General features: G+C 40.2%; 1 protein-coding gene across 1 annotated transcript; it reads left to right on the top strand.

Moving 5' to 3' along the window:
* Positions 1-46: 46 nt before the first annotated feature.
* slc7a3a (solute carrier family 7 member 3a) lies at positions 47-20,568 on the top strand. The gene is made up of 11 exons (XM_088279476.1): positions 47-188; positions 8,431-8,986; positions 9,901-10,062; positions 11,292-11,475; positions 11,560-11,675; positions 13,024-13,386; positions 13,607-13,709; positions 14,676-14,902; positions 14,985-15,151; positions 16,030-16,138; positions 16,663-20,568. The coding sequence occupies exons 2-11, from the start codon at positions 8,620-8,622 to the stop codon at positions 16,809-16,811; spliced, it is 1,947 nt and encodes a 648-aa protein (XP_088135602.1). The 5' UTR covers positions 47-188; positions 8,431-8,619; the 3' UTR covers positions 16,812-20,568.
* The last annotated feature ends 327 nt before the right edge of the window (positions 20,569-20,895 follow it).

Genomic DNA, 20,895 nt, shown 5'->3' on the forward strand with positions numbered 1-20,895 from the left:
ATACGCACACACGCTCGCTCACACACACTCACGCACAACACATACGCTCACGCAGATACCTCCGCCCCCTCACAAGCAGATCAAAAGCGCATGCAAGGAGCTCCGGAGTGAGGTATTTCATCAGCAAGCAAGCACGATTCTCTGTTTCATCCAGCTTCTCTGCGCTTTTAATTCGAGGAGCATTCAAGGTAATAAACGTTTTCTTTGAAAAAACAACAACAACAAAAATAACTGGCTTTGACATTTTGGAAACTCTTATTTTCGCGGTCACCCGAGTCGACTGACGCAATCGTCCTAGTCGCTTTCCCACCATAACTGGCGGCCTTAATTGTTTGAAAGAGTATTGTAATTGTTGTGGTTATAAAATAAGAGTTCAAGTTTATTTTTTTCCCCAATTTTGTCGCAGTTATGTCTTACCACCTTATTGTTTTACCATTTTGAGCGGGCAATCATCTGACGTCACAACCTTTGGAAATGCCACAAAATAAAATGTTTTTTGATAATATAAATATACTGGAATAGTTTTGAGTGTGTGTTTTGTGTTCAAGCGGACAGTTCGTCGTTCACACGCTATTTTAGTCTCGTGTTTTCATTCATTGTTTTGGTACGACACGCACGGTTACTAGTAAGGCGTGGAATTACGATGACGACTTCACAGACGCTTTCGAGCTGTAGGATTTCACTATTTTCCACAGGACTGATCACCTAAATCACGCTGTTTTGTGGAACAATAGCTGTGCAGGAGCCGGTTAACTCCAGTAGAATTCAATGATGATAAAACTGTAATACAACTAAACTCAAACGATTGTTTGGTCACAAAATTCGTTTTTCCGTATTCGACTTTAGCTATTTTACGACGCTTTGTATAAACAGTGAAAGCAACATCTGCAACCCGAGTCGGAGGAGCCACGTAGCTAGCTGCTATTTCTGTCGGTGACAGATGCGTTAAACAACCTTAGTGGTGTGGGAAATAGTGTAAGTAAAGCTTTCTTTTTAAGTGCTCGACCTATTTAATTTGACATTGCAACGTTTGAATGATTTCCTTGCCGTTGAGGCGACTCATCCTTCCAGTTAATGTTGCCATGATGTTCTTGGGTAGAAACCACGCGTGTGTTGCATCAGCCGCGGTATTTGTACTCAAGGGAACCACTTGTGAAGAAATTTGAGTGAAATAAATTAGAATGGATTTTTTTTCATCGTCGTTAAGGGTGTGGGACTTGCTCTTGATGTTGTAGCCAACAGATAATTACTTGGAAGATGAGACAATATGGGAGCTAAGAAACAGCCAATAAATCTATCAGTCACCACAGCCAGTGGAGGTTTGACTGCATGTTGTATGATTTGATTTGAAATTCTACTTGCAATGTAGAGTTTGGCAAAATAAGGTAAATCGAAGTTGTGTGCACATGAATGACTCACTGTGTACGTAATTGGGTTTGTACAAGGTGTGTACGTACTTGGGTTTGTACAAGGTGTGTTCTGTACATTTTTTCCCCCTTGTCATCTGGGAGTTCAGATCAGTGGTTGTCGTTGTCAATTGTGGACATGTGAAGCGATTCAAGGGCGATATAAAAATGTTTAACTTGCCTTTGACTCTAAAGCTTTTTGACACGCACCTACAAATACGACAATCAATTTCAAGTGGAGTGGTTTTGTTGAATAAAGGCATTTTAAAAATGTTAGCTTTGAAATAGTGTTTGTTGGCAGTGAAGCACGTTAATACTTGCATGGAATGATTGATGTAATTTAAGTTATTGTGCAGGAACTCTGTTGCCGGTTTTGCAACAGGAAGAATGCGCACCACACACCCCCCCCCCAGGTGTCCGGGAAATGTAATTTTTGAAGATTAGCCACCATCCATAATACATTTTAATTTTGGATTGCGTTTATCTGTTTAAAAGGTGGTCTCCCTGATGTCTTTGATGACTCACACTGACATGGTGAATGAATGATCCTTTTAGAGATAATGATGGGTCAGTTCAGTTATGTTGTTGTAGTAGTGTAGTATTTTGCAGATAAGAATAAGATAAGTTTTGCGGCTTCATTTGGAAGTGCAAGTTTGTAACTAAATGTTTTTTTTTCTGCAATTAAAGGCCAATTCAAGCATGTAAAAGTAACAATGAGGTCTGCTCTGACATTCCAGCAAAGCAGTTGAAGCCAAACGGCGGCGAGTCACACTGCTCAGACATCATCCCTAGACAATTTACAGCCCTCATTCTGCATACATTTCTGTATGGAGAATGTTGTGTAGATGTGGTAAATGAGCGTCAATCTCTTTCCCTCTCTTTCAACCTTTTCATGTTTATCATACCTTCAAAGCCACAAAAATGTCACCTCCAGTCCTCAGGCACAGGTTCCTAATGACGTGGGTCACCACAATGTTTCTTATTGTAATTTCGCTCCCGTAATTTAATTATTTCATTTTTCCCAAAATCTCTTCATGATAATTTGATGATTTTGTTAAAGAAAATACTGTAAATCTGCACTTGCTTCACAGAACAACTATGGATAGACCAGTGTTTGTGAAACAGCTCTTCTTATATTTTAAATCTTCTGCAAAATATTTTTAGAACAATATTTAACAGTGAAGAACTTCAAATTATATCCAAGATATAGATTGTGTTTTCATAGATTTTTGTGAACATTTATGTCACTTAAATTTCTCCAATTATTCCATAATGACAGATTTTCCTATTAAATACTCGTGACGAGATACTCATCCATTTCTTCGTTTACTAAATTTGAAACAATGCCATCTTTGCTAGCTGGTTCCACAATCATGTGAGTGAATACTGCCTTCTGGTTCGCTGAATGACGATTTTATCACTTCCTTATACTTTGCAGACAAACTATGGACTCATTTGTTTTTTTCTTCGATATTCAATGTTTATTTGCAAGTCCAAGACATTTTACATTTATATTTTAAGAGCAATAACCAATGGATATTTTAAAACACGATTGTTTTAAAGTTTAAACAGCAGATTTGTGCAGTTCGTCCACATGAACAAGGACATACATGGAAATTCATCAATTGCTGTTGACTAAGCATTAAGAAAATGTAACAACACAATTACATCAACCAAAATCACAGTTGATATTGCGCAAATTAGACACATGCTAAAATATTGAACTGCAGTTTAATTTTCAATGTCAAAACTACCAATTAACCGTTTTACTCTTCTCTTTGTACACATTCGAAATGATAAAAAGCAGCGACCAAATTTACTCAAACGTGTCCCCAAAAACCATGTGGAATCGATCTCTTATCGGTTACAAGGACGGTGAGAAGGTTATCAGAAAGGACTAGCTAGTGATAAGCACATTATGCAACAAAAATAATAAAGATGGATTATTCAAACAAAGTTAAGATTGTCAAACGGCTATTGGATGCTCTGTTGACATAATTTCAAAGACGTGATGTTTTCTTTGCTTGCTTACTCTTTATTCCTGGTCATCGCTCGTGGGAAAGTGAACAGTCTCGATTTGTCACATTCCATCTCCCGGCGAGTGCACTATTTTCTTTTTTGGCAGTGGTATTTGCGTCAAGCCAGGTGACTAGAAGGGTCGCCCGGTTCGGGGTCCGCACGTACTCAAGTTCAAAAGGCGAGCGCTCCCTTAAGCAAACACGCGGAGCCTTTATGATAAGCCATAGCGTCCCTTACACACACAAACATACATTGTTGCACAAAGTGTGCACTGGGGTGGCGTGTGCATGTGTGTGCGAGTGTATGTGTGTGCTCGCGGTTAGGCACATGCACCTAACCGTGTGCTAATCCACCTGGCAGGGTTATGCAAGGTCACATTGGCACTTTTCATTGGCTGTTTAGTCTTAGTCTTTAGGCGACTGAACATAGTGTTCTTTTTGTTCTTGCGTTTGGATTGGATCAATGCCGTAGTAACAAAAAAGGCATGCAATCATTAACTAGAGCGATGTTTTCCAAACATTTGAGCCAAGCCACCCATTTTACAATGGAAAAATGTCTCGGGAATTTGTGCTGGACAATTGTGGGGAAAAAACTAATAATAAAAATTTTTGAGATTGAAATCACAATTATTCAAACAATTATTCATTGATTTCAAAATTTTAACTATATCCACCCCTTTGATGCCTTCATCTTTGCACACATGAGCCTTATTTCTAGGTATTCTCACAAGTCTTGGGACTTAACTGGGCTAACCTTGGATCTCAGGTGAATCTTTGAGAACTCAACTTTAAATCTAAATAACTACACCACGATAAGTATAAATAAAAAAACTTTTTGTTGTGTGTTTGGTTTTTCAATAAACTCCAAAGGGGTATTGATAAGCAGCTTTAAAACCCGCTCCGGGATGGAAGAGTCCCATATGCTTGCTATGCAAACGACATGGTGCATTCTGGTGCTTTAACAACGTCGGGAACTTGTAAACACACTATTCCATTCTACACATGAATAATTCTTTATTTTATTTTTTTTACGTTTTAACGTTTTAAAGATTGAGAGAAGCCAAAATTTAAGTTCTAATCACAATTTCGGTTAATCGTCCAGCCCTAATATATGCGTTGGGTTGACGACAAGACATGCAAGACGCATGCAATTTACAATCCAAGTAGATCAGGTGTGTCAAAATCCAGTCCTGGAGGGCTGCTTTCAATCTCTCCCGGCTGTAACCCACCTGATTTAAATGATCAGCTCATCATCAAATTCTGAAGAAGCCTGATAAGTATCCTGCTCATTTGAATTAGATGTATTGCAGGACACCGGCCCTCGAGGACTGGAGTTTGACACCCCTGAAGTAGATTGTGGAACTCTGTACAGGTTATAATTAGGTTAAGTTGTTTGTTGCTTTCCATCTAATCCTATTAGTGTCCATGGCAGCTGTTGCTGCATTGTAAAAATAAAGTGTTTATGTGAAAGAAACCTTTTCTTATTTCATGCTTTTGAGTATGAGTATAGGGAAAATGCAACTGGGCCGCTGGAAGAGCATTGTCCGCGCTAAAAGGTTTTCAAAAACTGCTTCACTGTACGCCAGGTCCGCGCCAAATCACAAAAGCACAAGGAAAAGATTAGTGGGGCCGGTCTTTCCCAGTGAAGTTGTACAGTAGGCAAATACTCTTTTGATTTATATCATAACCAGCAGTTTATTGGCTGCCTCAAATGGGACAGAGACCCTGTTGTGTGGGAGCGCGTTTCTAGTGTTTATTGTAGCTTTTGCATGCTTTTATTTCATTGTTTGACATGAACCTTACTAGGCAGGATATCTATCACCTTTGAAAACAAGAGCCTGGGTGCTCTTTGATTAGTCGGGTATATTGTTTTAAGCCTTAATATAGAATTTTGCCTTTAGTACTGAAACATTTTTGATGACTCGTGTCCGATATGATGCGGAAAAAGAGTGAGACCAAAATTAGACTTCAAATCATTTGCAATGGGAGTATTGTTTGTCCACATAGTCTTTTGGGCAAACAAACATTTCTGCTTCATTTGTGGCTTGATACAAGTGCAGACATCTAACCACTGATCAGGACATTTTAGTCACAACTAAAAGCGTTGCATAAGCCTCAAAAAGACTGTCATAATCAAATGAGTCATTTGAATAACTAACAGAATGTCAGGCGGGCTAATGATTACATTTTCTTGGTTCATATGCCCTTCCATTTTGCAGCACGTGTCATTTTATCTGGAAAATACTACACCACTTTTTCGACTTCTCTTTCAACTTCTCAAACTGTTTTGACTAACCATTAACTTTGTGGATCAAAGTTATCCATGAGTCATTGTCATCTTTATTCGAAGCTGTGAGGTTTTTTTCCGTTCGTTGAGATGGACTAGCCTCAAATGCATGCGAAAGAAGTGTTTGAAATGCTAGTGGGGGTAAAAAGGCTATGTATAAAACAATTGAAAGTGGTACGAATTGATTATGAAGTGCATTTGCGTTTTTGTTTTTGGGCAGTTTTTTCTTTGCATTTTATATATATATATATATATATATATATAATTCTTTTTTGTTCTGCCGACAATCAAAGAGTGCACCTTGTTTCCGGTAGAAATTGCATACATTACATCTCACTGGGCCCATCATTGATGTACCTGGTTTTTTTTTTTAAATGTTGCCATAAAAGTGAGATATATCAATATGCAGGTGGATTATTCAGATCTTGTAGGTTTTCCAAGTAAAACGAATGAATTACTACCAATCAAGCCACACCTGTAAAACTAATGAATCGTTTAATAGCGGCGCCAGGAGCTGCTTAAAGATTGTGTTCGGCACAATTGTAGTTGTTTGGTATCTTGCCATGTTGTCTTTTTTATCAGAGTCCATGACTCAGGCAATTTGCAAATTCAAATTATGTACACTCATAACCATCTTTTTGAATGAGGAAGTGTAGCGACCATACCTGATCAACCTGTTTTCAAACCTCACAACAGTTTTTCAATTTTGTCTGATTGTTTGTGGTCTGGAAATGTTATTTTCCAATTTAAAAAAAAAACCTCCTAATTGCGGCCAACCTACTTATGATCCAGCCTGTCTTGAAAATTGTTAAAAAAAAAAAAAAATCCCAATACAACATGCACACACACCCCCACACACGCACACACTTAAACAAAAGCCTCTTCTATTTTTCCATTTGGGGGAATAATGCGTGTTATTTTCTCAAGTCATAAACTCTGATTCGCACGCAGAACATGAGACCATTTACTGACAAGCCCTTTTGAACTCAGCTGTCAACCAAAGCTGCACTTACTGGAGCTATACCAAAAATTATGATCCAAAACACTTTTCTTTTTAAACTCATCTTTCAACATTATACCACCTGTAACTTCCCAGGCTAACCTTGGTTGTGCTCCAACATACAGTCTCACTTCGATATACTCCTTTGTCATCAGAGGATTTGGACAATTTTAACTAAAACAATGGCTCATTAAAATAAGTGTTGATTAATTTGGCAATTATAGATGAATTTTGACACCTCTATTGCGTCATTTAAAAAAAAAAATCCATGAATGTCCCTCGGGGGGACGCCTCTCCAAACCTGCTTCTAAATTGCACGAAGGGGGTGAAAAATACAGGCGTCAAAACCTAAAATTACACACTGCTTGCGCGCTTGTGTTGTTGTATGCAGCTGAGACATACCAGAGCGGTCATTAACTTGCAGTCCGCTCATTGCGCACTTAAGTGGGCTGCGTCCCCACGTCAGTCCACGTCAGCAACGTGTTGGCACATCAGGTGACGGGCGAGCCCCCTATTGTAAACAAAGGGGCGTGTTGTTATGAACTGCTCTGTTGGCCATGCCTGTTTTGTTGTATTTTTATGCAGGTGTCCTTTTGGTGTCCGTCACGCTTTCCTAAGACTCTTGATTGCACAATTCAGGGACTTTTTTTTTTTTTTTTTTAAATGACCTTGTTAGCCAAAGTTGATACCCACCTGCAATACTATCACCTATTCTAGGGTTTATGCGAGGTAAATGATATGTTTTAATACCTGGTTTATTTGTGTATTCATCCACCTTCTCCCCAGGCCACTACTTGGCTTCATCCAGCTGCTGTTTTCTTGTCTTCTGTTGATATTAGCTTGCAGATATTAAGCCATGTGTTTCCCGCACAGCCTGTGGTGTTCCCATCCCATCTATACCTACTGAGACAACAAAACTCCCAGTAGAGGGCCCTTTGATGTTTGGTTTTCAAAATACTATGCAAAGTTTATTTGTCAAGGTGGAGTTCAAATTAAAGACGAGCACATAGTTGTCCTGTACCGCCTGGAGCTGTCGCCATGTCATGCCGACAGAGGCAGAGCTATGAATTCCTGGAAGTTGCATGACTGCCGTGGACACATGTGTTGCACGGAACGGTCCATCCATCCTGAACGGACGCCGATTTTGGGGACCGAGGTTGGAGGAAGTAGGAAACTCTCTCGCTTTTTTTCCCCCCTCTCCCATGTTTGAGGTGTGGCATAGTGTGTAATGTCAGGAGCTTGGTCTGTGTGTGAGCATCTGGCAGTGAGTTGTGGCTTACAGCAGCTCCTCACGTCTGTTCTTTCAGATTTGTGTTGTTGACTGTTCAACCAGTTTGCTAAACATTTGAAAGCCTATGGGCAACTGTGGCTGTATTTGCCCACTTGCGAAGGCATTAATTAATGTACTTACATGTTGACACAAAGCCATCAACTGACCAAGTGACATCATGTAACTAAAGAAAAAGCTTGGGCAATCACGAATCAAGCAACCAGTGTAACTTGTGTGTGAAACTAGACTAGTAGCTGGTGAGAGTGAGAGCATTTGTGGGATGGAATGTCGTGAACAAAGTGCAAGTAGCCAAGTGCATGTCGTCGCGGCAACAGCTTTCAGCAGGAATGGAAAGACTGCAATAATCGGTACTGCCTGCTCCCAAGCACAGAGAAACTTTGGCAGTTCCTGAATAGTGAACTTTTGTTTTTCTTCTTGCCTCCTTACAGGCTGCCAAATACAGTGATCTGCCTTCTCCTCTTCTGTCCACCCGATCGAGCACGCCCACGGACCAATCATTGACGACCTCACCTTCGCCATTTGCGTTTCTTCGGTTCCACGCCTTGTGTCAATCACACCCACCTGCAGCACTCGAGAAGGATCAAGTCAGATCGCGCCCACGCATTTTCACAGCAAACATGGCCAGCATGCTGTCCCAATTTGGCAACAAGCTGCTGCGTCGCCGCGTGCTGGACTTCTCCAGCGAGGAGACACGTTTCGCCCGCTGCCTGTCCACCCTGGACCTCATCGCCTTGGGGGTAGGTTCCACGCTAGGCGCTGGTGTCTACGTGCTCGCCGGCGAGGTGGCCCGCGAAAGGGCTGGTCCCGCCATCATCCTCTGCTTCCTCATCGCCGCGCTGTCCTCCATGTTGGCGGGCCTGTGCTACGCCGAGTTCGGAGCCCGCGTCCCCAAGACGGGCTCGGCGTATCTCTACAGCTATGTGACGGTGGGCGAGATCTGGGCCTTCATCACGGGATGGAATCTCATCCTGTCCTATGTGATTGGTGAGTCTGCGACATAATTTCCTCTAATTGTCTAACTCATAAATACAAACTGAGAACACTCACAAATACCTGTATGCCACAACTCAGGCCCAGACACTACCATGCTTACTAACCGACTCAGCTGCTGACGTGACACAATAGGCCCCTAGAGGCTCACATCTTGAATACAAATACTTCATTAAGTAGAATAATTGCACTTTATAAAACCAATTTCTTTCTTTCCATTCTTTTATATATATTATATTTTCACAATATTGTGCATGTCTATTAATCCGACGTGACACCGTTGCTTCAGCTGCACTCTAGCAGGAGCAGCTGTCAGCCACAACTCTCACTCAACGCTCAATGTTATTATAGGTAAAAAAAACACAATAATTAAAACTAAGATTCAAAAACATTTTCATTAGTAAAATAAAAAGTAGTGCTTTAAAAAAATAAAATGAACTAACTTAAACTGCCAACTAAATCTAACTAGTGTGCTTCATATGTCTGTCAATTTCGCACAAAAGCCTTCGTTCTTGATTTTAAAGGTATTTTTCGGTACTGCCCATACGGACGATGGTAAGTTTTAAGTCGTTTTGGAATTGTAGTTTACTTTATTTAATTGCACAATATTTGTTGCACTTTTTTTTCACTATCTTGCACTAATTCACTCAACAAATCCTCCATACATCAAACTAAATAATACTAAAACTAATACTATAAAGCAACTTTTTTGGGGGGGAAAATAACATAGTCACTCTAAAAATTTATTAAACCTAACTGAATTTTGTTTCAGTGTGTTTAATGTGTGTTTTAGTAATTGATTTTCACCTACAACAGGTGTGTCTGGAAAGTATCCCCCACAACCAATGGTAACACAATATTATTCCCCACCCGACTAACTTTCTCTGCCCCCCTCTGTTTTGTTGCAGGTACTGCAAGTGTGGCCCGTGCATGGAGCTCCACTTTCGACAACCTCGTAGAGCAGAAGATTTCGGTCTTCTTCAAAGCCTCCATGACTATGAAGGTCCCTGGCAATGTCTTGGCCGAGTACCCTGACCTGTTTGCGCTCATTCTAGTGCTGCTGCTCACCGGTGAGTTAGTTGTGCCTGAAAAACCACATTATCTGGGTCACTGATTACACTGAGTGGTTTTGATGGCCTTTAATTGGTTAGGCTAAACACATTTTGTGCTTTTAAACAAAATACCTGGTATATATTAAATGTGAAAAGGAGAAACATTTGTGTAACCAGGTGCTGCATTCTTTGGAATTACATTTTTAACAATATTTTACATGTCATCAGTCTGAACTACTTACACTCATTTTTCTTCTGTCTCCTTTTAAAATGCATCATTAACTGTTGGATATGGCTGCCTCGCACATACTCACACTTGCAAAAGCTGCTCTCAATCAATTTAAACATATAACATCTGATTAAAAAAAGATCAAATCCTTTTCACTTCTTACATTGTCAAACAAAAAGAGTTAGGCAATGCCAACTGCACCTTAAGCATCACTTTGACGTGACTGGTGGTTGTATGCATGGGCTGATAGTAGATTTTAACATTCTTTTAGTCAGTCAAAGTGTTCCATCAATGGTCAGCTATTTTATACCAGGCCCGTGGGCTACTTATGTTGTCCTTGGGGCTAACCTGTACCCACTGGCAGCATTTTTTTCTGAGGACAATGCGCATTAGCAGACCAAAATACAGTGACCAGGCATCTGTTTGCAGTGTTTCTTTGGTCTTGATACCCCCCTGCCGCCTCCTCCCTGTGTGGAATTGCTCACCCCTCCCCACTTTGGTTACTTAGAATGAGGGGGGAAAAAGTCATCCAGTTGGGGGCAACTGAAGAGGATTTTTGTTTCTCAACTGTTTGAGGCAATTCATTACACAGAGAACGGTTACTTACTCAACTCTTCAAGAAGCCAACCATGCAAATTTGGAATTTGTAGCATTTCTGCATTAACTGTCGTCATATAAGCAAAATAACAAGAATAAACTATTTTATACTACTTCCATATTTTAAGTGAAAATAACATGTAAACATTCACCGGTCGGGGAGAAAAAAAGTAAGTGAAGCCTCTTGTAGTTTGGATGTTACATTCTTTAACTGCCAAAATACATTCATTGAGCAATAGTACACTTGTCACTGTACAACTGCACTTAGTGTGGGATGTCATGCAGGAACAAGTAGTGAGAACATGAGTGAATGTTATCACTTCCTGGTGGCTTGATGACATTCACACACTTCGGCCCACACGCCGTGAATGATCTATTGGAGGTGAGGCGTGAAACGATCTCGTCTGCTCTCTGCCTTCAGGCCTACTGGCCTTCGGCGTGAGCGAGTCAGCGCTGGTCAACAAGATTTTCACCGGCATCAACCTGGTGGTGCTGGGCTTCGTCATCATCTCGGGTTTCATAAAGGGCGACACCACCAACTGGAACCTCACACTGGAGAACTACACCAGTTTCCTGAACAACAGCAACAGCAACAACTCAATAGTGTACGCTCAAAAATTGTGTGTTTGATTTGTTTGTGAGCATTTGATTGTGAATTCAACTCTGCTTTTTCCTGAATGTCATCTTAGTGTTGAGAAAGAATTTGGGACTGGCGGTTTTGCTCCGTTCGGCCTTGCTGGCGTCCTGTCTGGCGCTGCCACCTGTTTCTATGCCTTTGTTGGCTTTGACTGCATCGCCACCACAAGTATGTCAAACGTCTCCAAACAGCGCCAATTGTCGCTGCATGCGTCATCCACATTACCCCCTCCCTTCTCTAGCTACCATAAAAATGATAGTAGCTGCACCCAGTAACTGCTGAGCCCATTTGACCTCTTTAAATAACCAAAAACGGCAGCACTGACTGGGTTAAACCATCCTTCAGAAATCTTTCGTAATAAATGGGTAAAGTTGTGAAATGGAGGTATAGAAACAATTAAAATAATGGGGAAAAGTAAAATTATGTAAAAATGTAGAGCTAAATGTCAAATGCAGCAAATGAATAGAAGCAACATAAAACGCTGAAAAATGTCATGACTAAATATAGTAAAGCTAAATTACAAATAAAATAAGAAAACAGATACATCATACTGTAAAATAAAAAATGTAAAATTAATAAAATGCTAAAATATTAAAAATAAATGTAATTGATGCAGTTGTTGCGAAATTACTAACAACATTTACAGGTATTAAATCCGTTAAGTAATAATGAATTGCAATATGAAAAAAAAATAAGAATTCAATAATTACCTGTTGAAAACACTTCTATTAATAATAATAATACAAAATAAAAATCTGATGAATAAAATAATTTTTTTGCCATTGGTGAACCCAATCAAGGACTGACTGGCTGTAACCAAAGCAAAGCGGAGTTTCATGTTAGCAAACAATCAAAAATGGGCGATTTCATTACGCTCTTCTCATTGGCTTAGACTGTGGGCGTTGCAGTGAGTTTCAATGCATGTTTTGCCCGGCTAACTGATCACATGTTTGACACGAGAGGCAAAAGAGCCTTTGGGTTCACGGTGTTACATGAGTGCAAGTACAGAAGGTGTCTGAGGTGCAGGCACCTGTTTCCAGTATTTCTTACATAACCGCAGCTGGGTTCACGCACAGTATATAGTATGACAAAACCTGCACTTGTTGTATGGCAGTACACCACAGTGGGAATTCCATATTTGCTGTTCAGACTGAAATTGCCAGGATTTGGACCATTTTCAAATCAAACAGGGTCTCAAAATATAAAATATCAAAATAGTCGATTAATTTGATACGCGATTTAATGGTTGATTAATAAAATGTCTCACCTCGACTTTACATTTTTCCTTGTAGTTAAAACAAAAAGGGTTTCTCATCCTTTGCCAAATCGCATTAACTGCTGAAGTCATTTTAAGGATGTCACATACCAAGATGTTTGCTCAAAATTGTCGTTTTCTCTCATCGCTCAAAATTGTCGTTTTCTCTCACCACATTCATGGTATTTGAGGCAGCTGGGATATTGTTGAAAAGTTTTGTCACGCCCCATTCTCAACATTGTTTTATTTTGTCTTCCGCAGGCGAGGAGGCCAAGAATCCCATGCGCTCCATCCCCATCGGCATCGTGGCCTCACTTCTCATCTGCTTCTTCGCCTACTTTGGCGTGTCCGCCGCGCTCACCCTGATGATGCCCTACTACCAGCTGAACACCCAAAGCCCTCTGCCCGAGGCCTTTACCTACGTGGGCTGGGCCCCGGCCCGCTACATCGTGGCCGTGGGCTCGCTGTGTGCCCTGTCCACCAGCCTGCTAGGCTCCATGTTCCCCATGCCCCGCGTCATCTACGCCATGGCGGAGGATGGGCTCTTGTTCCGCGTGCTGTCCAGGATGAACACTCGCACCAAGACGCCTCTGCTGGCCACCATTGCTTCTGGCATTGTCGCGGGTAAACTGCCTCACTAGTGACCAATTACAGATACTGTCCAAAAAAAGCATATTATTGACAGCCTACTAGGACCCGAGGCATATGGATATTTCTGAGGCCTATACTGATATTTGGCAGGATAAAATTCTGATAACCGATTAATCGGACAGTTGATTATTTTTTACTGTTTTTACAAGTTACTATTTTTCCGAGGTATTCATTCTGGTGTCTCTCTCCGCAGCCTTGATGGCCTTCCTCTTTGATCTCGGAGCTCTGGTTGACCTCATGTCCATCGGAACATTGTTGGCGTATTCGCTGGTTGCCATCTGTGTTCTCATCCTCAGGTAGGAAACAACAATTTTTGAATGCAGTCCTTCTCAGAGGTGTGCTCTTATCATCGCTAGAGTTACATGGACTCTAGTTGTATGCGATAATTACAACTATTCACTTATATTTAATGTACAACATATTTCAATTGAATCATTACTTAAAGGGACGCTTCATTGACGTTGACATTGGCACGTATATAATAGGTTTGAATGTAAAAATGACAACGGCCATAAAAACAAAAGGCGTTAGAATACAACAACATGGCGCGTCTTACTGTCCTGCTTGCCTCTTCATGTCGCGGGGTTGCCTCCCAAGCAGTCAGCGTGAGAGTGAGTGGGCGTCGATTTCAGATAAAGACCTCATCAAACACTGGGGCTGTCTTCAACGGTGTTGTAGGTTGTGATCAGCAAAGAAGCAGTGTGCGAGGTCCCTCCCAGTCTCATCTCTGTAGCTCTGGTCACTTCCACATTTCCTCATTCCGATATGAATCAGTTATAAGCAAAGTACAATGATTTGCAATGGAAAGTTTGTAATCGGTCCCTTTTAATAACTCTTACCGAAACATGGGCAGAGCGGTGGGGAGAGTGGCCATATTCCTCATTGAAATTGGCTGTTTTTCAAGTCGTCTCTTATTTCCTAATTTCTCCAAAATTAATAGACAAAAAAACAAAATAACTAATTTCAGTTTCCTGATCAAAAAATATATAAACTGAGCTTGTTCGTGAAAAATGGACCGACCATCTTGGCTTTTCTCCTCTAAGTAATTTTTCCCTTGTGTTTAAGCGCTGTGCATAATATTACAGCGGCTTTTGATTGTAAATGTTTTTGTATTTATAATAAATGTTTGAATGAATTATAAAAGTATTAAACATTAATTAACTGGCTGTAAAAATATTAAGAAAGTGGTAGGCTTTAGGTGACCTGCCGGTGGTACTTTTGCCCCCCCATTCTAAATAAATTGTCCTTCCTTGATGTCAAAGGTACCAGCCAGGCACATTGCCGTCGTCCACCCAGACGGAGAAGCTGATGGAGCTGGTGGAAGGAGAGAAAGTTGCCATGAGCGCCGGGGACAGCGGCGACGAGTACACTGAGAGTGAGGAGAGGCCCCTCAAGGAAGCTTTCACCTACAAGCTGCTCTTGCGCCCAAGCTCACAGACCCCCACGCACACCTCAGGCCAAATTGTCTATGTGACCACCGCCGTCATCTGTAAGTACTGTACAGTACAGCGCAGTATGCAAGTTCGCCACAGTCATTTATCTTAACCGCGCTGCTGTGTGTGGGCATGCAGCCGTCCTTATCACCATCCTGTGCATCATCCTGGCCAACTGTCTGCCTGCGCTGCTGGCAGGCCACGGAGTCGTCCTTGCGTCCTGCGTTATTTTGGTTCTGCTGTGCACTGGCTGCCTTATCGTCATCTGCAGGCAGCCCGAGAGCAACGAGGCTCTGACCTTCAAGGTAAAAGGCAGCTGCTCTTCTCACAAAACACTCCTCCCTCTTGTTTTGTTATACACCTCATTGAGTAACACGTACAATTGTGTCACTGCAACAACGTGTCACACGACTTGTGTACACATCCACATCATGTACTGGTGTTTTCCAAAACAGTTTTTTCCAGGCCATGAAACTTTCCGGCAATGACAGCGGACTTAAAAACAATCCCTGTGGCTATTAAGGTCATACAAAAGTTGCAAATTACTCGCATTTTGGGTAGTATTTACGACAGGGCTGAAGAATTAATCCAATTTAAACTTTGCACTGTTGTAGATTGCTATTTTTATATTGCACAGGCTGCAATTTTGGAACAAAAAAAGCTTAATTTCGCCTTTATTTTTCATGTACATGTATATTATATTTAGGTAGTGTCTACATAAGTTCAGTGTCAAATGGTTAATAAGTTAACAACTCTAATTGATACAGATGCCTTTCCTATTAATTGATGTTTCATTTGCCAGTAGTTTAGCATGAGCCTAACCTATAAAACCAAATTATTTAACATATCTGTTTATTGTAATACCGATTCATATAATGCTTATTTGTTAAACAGGACCATGAAAAAATAATCTCATATTAAATCGCAATTGTAGTATTGAGTGGGTAACATTTTTTATTATTTGCCGACATTGTTCAGTGCTTGTATTTACGACAGAACTCCATACCCATCCACCACCAACATTGTATTATAGAGTCGTCTTGAAACTTCACCCATAAGCTGAATAAATATGCCTAAATGCTTTTTGATTAGTGTATTTTTTTTCCGAACATTTGAGTTCAATTTTACGTTGTACCACTTATATATAACAATGTTAACTGTATTATTATGGTTTCCTTTTTAGGTTCCTCTACTTCCTTGGTTGCCCCTTTTTAGTGTATTCGTCAACATCTACCTCATGATGCAGCTGGACAAGGGCACATGGTGTCGCTTCACCGTCTGGATGGTCATCGGTATGTTTAAAGACATTTCTCCCTTGCTGCCTTCCATACCAGAGGTGGAAAAAGTACTCGCACTCTATACTTAAGTAGAATTAAAGATACTTGTGTAGAAAAAGACTAGCAAAAATAGATACTCCTTAAGTAAAAGTAAAAAAGCACAGTAAGTTTTCACTTGAGTACTAAATTTTTCTTCGAATATAACAAAAAATCTCATGTTTTTTTTTAAGAAGAAAAGTAACACTATATAATATTGTACTTCATAAACTCAAATTGTGTTGAGCTAAATAGTTTGTAACGATAACAGTTTTTGCCACTTTTCTTTTGCTTCAATCCAATGCATTTGCCACCAGGGGCAGTATTTATTTATAAGTATGTTTTTTAGCATTTATGTATTTAGATATAAACTAATTGAGAACAGTTTCCCATTTGCAAAACTCATCTTCAGTCGGGTCATTACTATCTTAGGGCATCACTGTACCCCTTTCCTTCCTTCCTGGAATTCCTGACGCCTTCTCTCCTCACCTTCCCTCACGCAGGTTTTGCCATCTACTTCTTCTACGGCCTTCAAAACAGCAGTGCCAACCGCTCCTCCCCACGCAAATATGAGCCGGCGCTGCAGTCCAAGAGCCCCATCTACAAGGGTGCCCCAGACGACAGCGACGTGGAGGGGGCCAACAGCCCCTGATAGCTGCTCACGCGGTCCGAGAGAATGCAGGGAGCTGGATTGAGGCGGTTTCGTGGGGGGACACGTGGACTTTGGAATGCGTCCCTGAAAGGGAGGAGAGGCAACACATCTTTTGCCTCTTTTAACACAGAGGCCAATAATAACTTGATGTTTCAGGACACTGTGACGCGTGTTCTTTTTATTTTTTTTTGCCTTATTTTTTTTTTTTGTCTGCGCGTGTATTTAGCCACGTAGCCCGTTCTCGCCATGTGCATCATTCTTGATCATGCGAGATCCTCCTCCTTCCTCGTCTCTGTTGGTTGAGATGATGACTAGCGCTTGTGACGCTCCGCAGGGAAACGTCAACTTCCTGTCCGCGTCCACTTGATTAATTGCACCAGCCTGTTGCTTTGTGTCTGCTGCGTGTGTGTGCGTGTGTGTGCGTGCGTGCGTGCGTGTGTGTATAAACAGGGTAGTGCTGAAGTTAAACAGGCTTGTCGTCCTGCTTTGGGCCTAAATGCTGTAAGGTCAATAATGGCACACTATCCATGTTGATGTCACGTACACGACACCTCACAGGTTTTTCCCTGCTATCTTTTGAATAGTTGACTTCCACAATGGACCTTTTCCCTCGCACACTTATTGTCAAGGTCAAAGTCAAATTTTACCTTCCGTCAACGATGTTGTTACACACAAACTTGAAATTCTCGTTGACATTCAGTGTACAGTGGAACCGCTGCAGTTTTGAAACCGGTTGACTTTTCCTTTGTTTTTAATATTTCTCACATCAAAGCCAGTTATTCTCAAATGATACTGCGACAACACTTAAGTTCTCGTTGACTTTAGTGTTGAGTGGAACTTGTGACGTTACAACTCCGGCGGCATCAAGTTTTTCTAACATGATGAAAAATTTCATTCTAACTCAAGCTAACGGACTTTGCGTTGACTTTTAGTGTACTGTACAGTGGAACCTCTAAAGTTGTGAGGCAGTTCAGCTTTCAAATTGTTTAAGTAATGACCAATTAAACTATGGCACAGCAGTGCGTTGACTTTAGTTGTACAGTGGAAACTCAAAAAGTTGCGATGTTGATTCATGTCTACTTCAGAATTTCCTTGCAACAACAAATGTTTTAAGTAATGTTAACATTTCTGGAATACAAGTGTCGAAAATAACTAAAGTAAAACTCATCTGAATTTTATTGCTAATGAGTTAACAAGCACTGTATAATGAATAGTACATTGTTGTTATTTTATTAATTTATATTTATTCTCTCTTCCCCGCCTTTCCATCACTGGTACCGTCTGTGGTGGCTTTTTAAAGTCCAAGAAAAAGCACTTCAAGTTGAAATCTCGGTCGTTGGATTTTGGAGGTTCCACTCCGGTTGTTACACTGTTTTGTATAGTTTATCCACACTAAAAGAAGTCTTTGCAGATGTGAGGGTCACTCGATGAGCCCATTGACTAATCAATCAAGTGTGTAAGGAAGCCATTTGTAAAGATAGCGCTTCGTGACTTCTTATCGTGGCTGACATTTTGTTGTCGTTGGCGTTTTAGTTTCAGTTGAAACTTGGCAGCTTTGTCTGTTAAGATGTAGTCTTCTGTCTCCTCTGTAGAGCTGTCCTTATTTCAATTTGTACTGTTCGGGATGACCTGATTGAAATGGCAATTGCAATCAGTTGATAGTGTTTAACGTTTTTACACCAGGGGTGGGCAACCTGTGTATTTATATATCATTTGTCGCCCATGGTGCGCTATTAAATAAATAAAAATCCTTGAAATGGACACAAATGTTTTAATGGGGTGTACATAGTTGTAACATTAGGAAAGAGAAAATCATTTTGCAAGAAAGTAGGAATGTTAGGAGTCTCAGAAGGCCGCTACTTTTTGGATTTCTGTTATGACTTCATTATAATGAAATTAATTTATCCCCACCGTATATGATATTGTTGGAACTGCTTTTTTTTTTCCATAAGAGTTGAGTACTTGTACTCGTAACTACTCATCGATACCAAGAAACCAGTACCACTCATACTTTATAAACTTAACATTTCTATTAAACCACTGACGGATCAATTTGAATTGAAGTCCAAAATAATACACTAACAACTCACTCTGAATTTAAGATTCATTTGTAATATACATTGGTTATGGTTTCGTATGACAGTATAAAGTTGGCAACTGTATAATGCACAGAAAGCTCAATGTTGCCTCTACTGTATTTGGAAGGAACATATATCTTATTAATAATGCACTAAATAATATATTTTTTCCCAGGCAATGAAACCAAGTAAATGTGTAAAATATCTGCATCGACTACTATTGAGTTAGCAAATAAACATAAACATACACATACTATAAACGCACACAAGAGAGCATTTTGGGGATATAGTATCGAGTCCTTGAAAAATTAGGCCAGAAAATCACACTTCTCTAATTGTAACCAAGCTGCAATGGTAGTATTTCATCTTATTCTTTGTAATATTATGAATGTTAAATGACATTTTATAAAATAAAATTCGGGACATTTTTCTTTATTTAAAAATCTAGCGACTTTTTCGGATACTATGACTTAGCACTTTTGATTACTCTATTTTGTACGTTTCTGACTTTTTCCATTACTGGAATTTTGATAATATGGGCTAGGCAGCACAGTGGCCAACTGTTTAGAGCTGCAGGGTTGGATTCCGGCCTTCCTGTGTGGCGTTTGCATGTTCTTGCCGTGCCTCAGTGGGTTTTCTCCGGGTACTCTGGTTTCCTCTCACATTCCAAAAACATGCATGGCAGGTTGATTGGACACTCTAAATTGCCCTTAGGTCGTTCGTCATGTTTGTCTACGTGTGCCCTGCGATTGGCTGCCAACCAGTTCAGGGTGTACCCCGCCTACTGCCCGTTGACAGATGGAATAGGCTCCATCGCGCCCGCAACCTTCAGAAGGAGAAGTGGATCGGGTGATAGATGAATATTATGGGTTCTTCTCAAAAAATTAAAACCTTTTTCATGAAACACTACTTTATATATTTTTATTCTCTTTACAAATCATTAGTATTTTCTTCTCAGAAATTTAAGAAAATTATCTGATTAATGCCTTGTATTTTCTGAATGTAGGCCTTCATATATAAAATGGTCCAACGGTAAAGAGTTTGCCCACCCCTGCTATTTTAGGTAGCGATGTCTGTTTGCATTGTACAGCATTTTTGTTGCGACTTTTTGTTGTTTAGTTTCGCAATTAAGGTTATTGTCTTTTCTGACCAAAATGAACTACTTCTGCTCACCTTCTGATTCAAAGAATGACCCCTTAAGAGTTGGTCTATAATGTCATGTGAATTAAAAAATGTCCCCCTGTGTATAACTTATGTGCTTTACTGTATATTGTACAGTATATTTGTTTGAGTGTATTCAAAAACATTGCTATAAATTAGACCCCCAACCCACCCACCACGAGTATACTTGATGCTGCTGAATTAATGTGGAGGGAAAACATTTTTTTACGTTTTTGTTTCATGTGAATCAAACAGCAGTGCCTCAAAGATTCATCTCTTGGACGGGAAAGCATTAAGGCTGGTTGGGTATTTTTATGAAGAAAAATCATATAAAGGCGTATGTGCCTGCTTATCATAACATTACATCCAGTTCTTGTGCCTTTCAAAAAATTCCTCTTTAATTGATGCTTTGGATGGCGATGGTCTCTTTTTGTCTTGTTTTCTAAAGTGTACATATAGCTGTCATGTATAAATATACAGGCTTTACTTTTTTTTTTTTAATAAAAAGAATGAACTCACTTGCGCATTGTCATTTGTGTTAAGCGGGGTGCATACGTTCAATAATTGGGGCTGATTTTAGTAAATCCGCTAGTGTATGGGAAACACTATAGAAGGCAATATGAATATGTGCCACTGTTAAAATGATTTAAAAAATATATATATATATTTGAGCACAAATGATTGAGAAACATGTTGACAGACATATCAGTCACAGCCGACATACATCTCTGCGGAAAAAAAACAAAAATCATAAGATTAGTGAGTCACTCATAAGATCCCCTTGGGAGAGAAACTGAATGGCAATGAATTCTAAATGATGTGCAAACTACTTAAATTCCAGTTTT

Source organism: Idiotropiscis lumnitzeri, chromosome 17 (assembly GCF_059441095.1).
Source record: "Idiotropiscis lumnitzeri isolate Australia: NSW breed Sydney's pygmy pipehorse chromosome 17, RoL_Ilum_1.0, whole genome shotgun sequence".
NCBI lineage: Eukaryota > Metazoa > Chordata > Actinopteri > Syngnathiformes > Syngnathidae > Idiotropiscis > Idiotropiscis lumnitzeri.

What these genes read in the sequence shown, in the direction of transcription:
- slc7a3a (XM_088279476.1), top strand. Translation starts at nt 8,620, where the DNA reads ATGGCCAGCATGCTGTCCCAATTTGGCAACAAGCTGCTGCGTCGCCGC. An exon ending in CATCCTGTCCTATGTGATTG is followed by an intron (nt 8,987 to 9,900) that starts GTGAGTCTGCGA and finishes GTTTTGTTGCAG; the next exon opens with GTACTGCAAGTGTGGCCCGT. An exon ending in ACGAGGCTCTGACCTTCAAG is followed by an intron (nt 15,152 to 16,029) that starts GTAAAAGGCAGC and finishes TTTCCTTTTTAG; the next exon opens with GTTCCTCTACTTCCTTGGTT.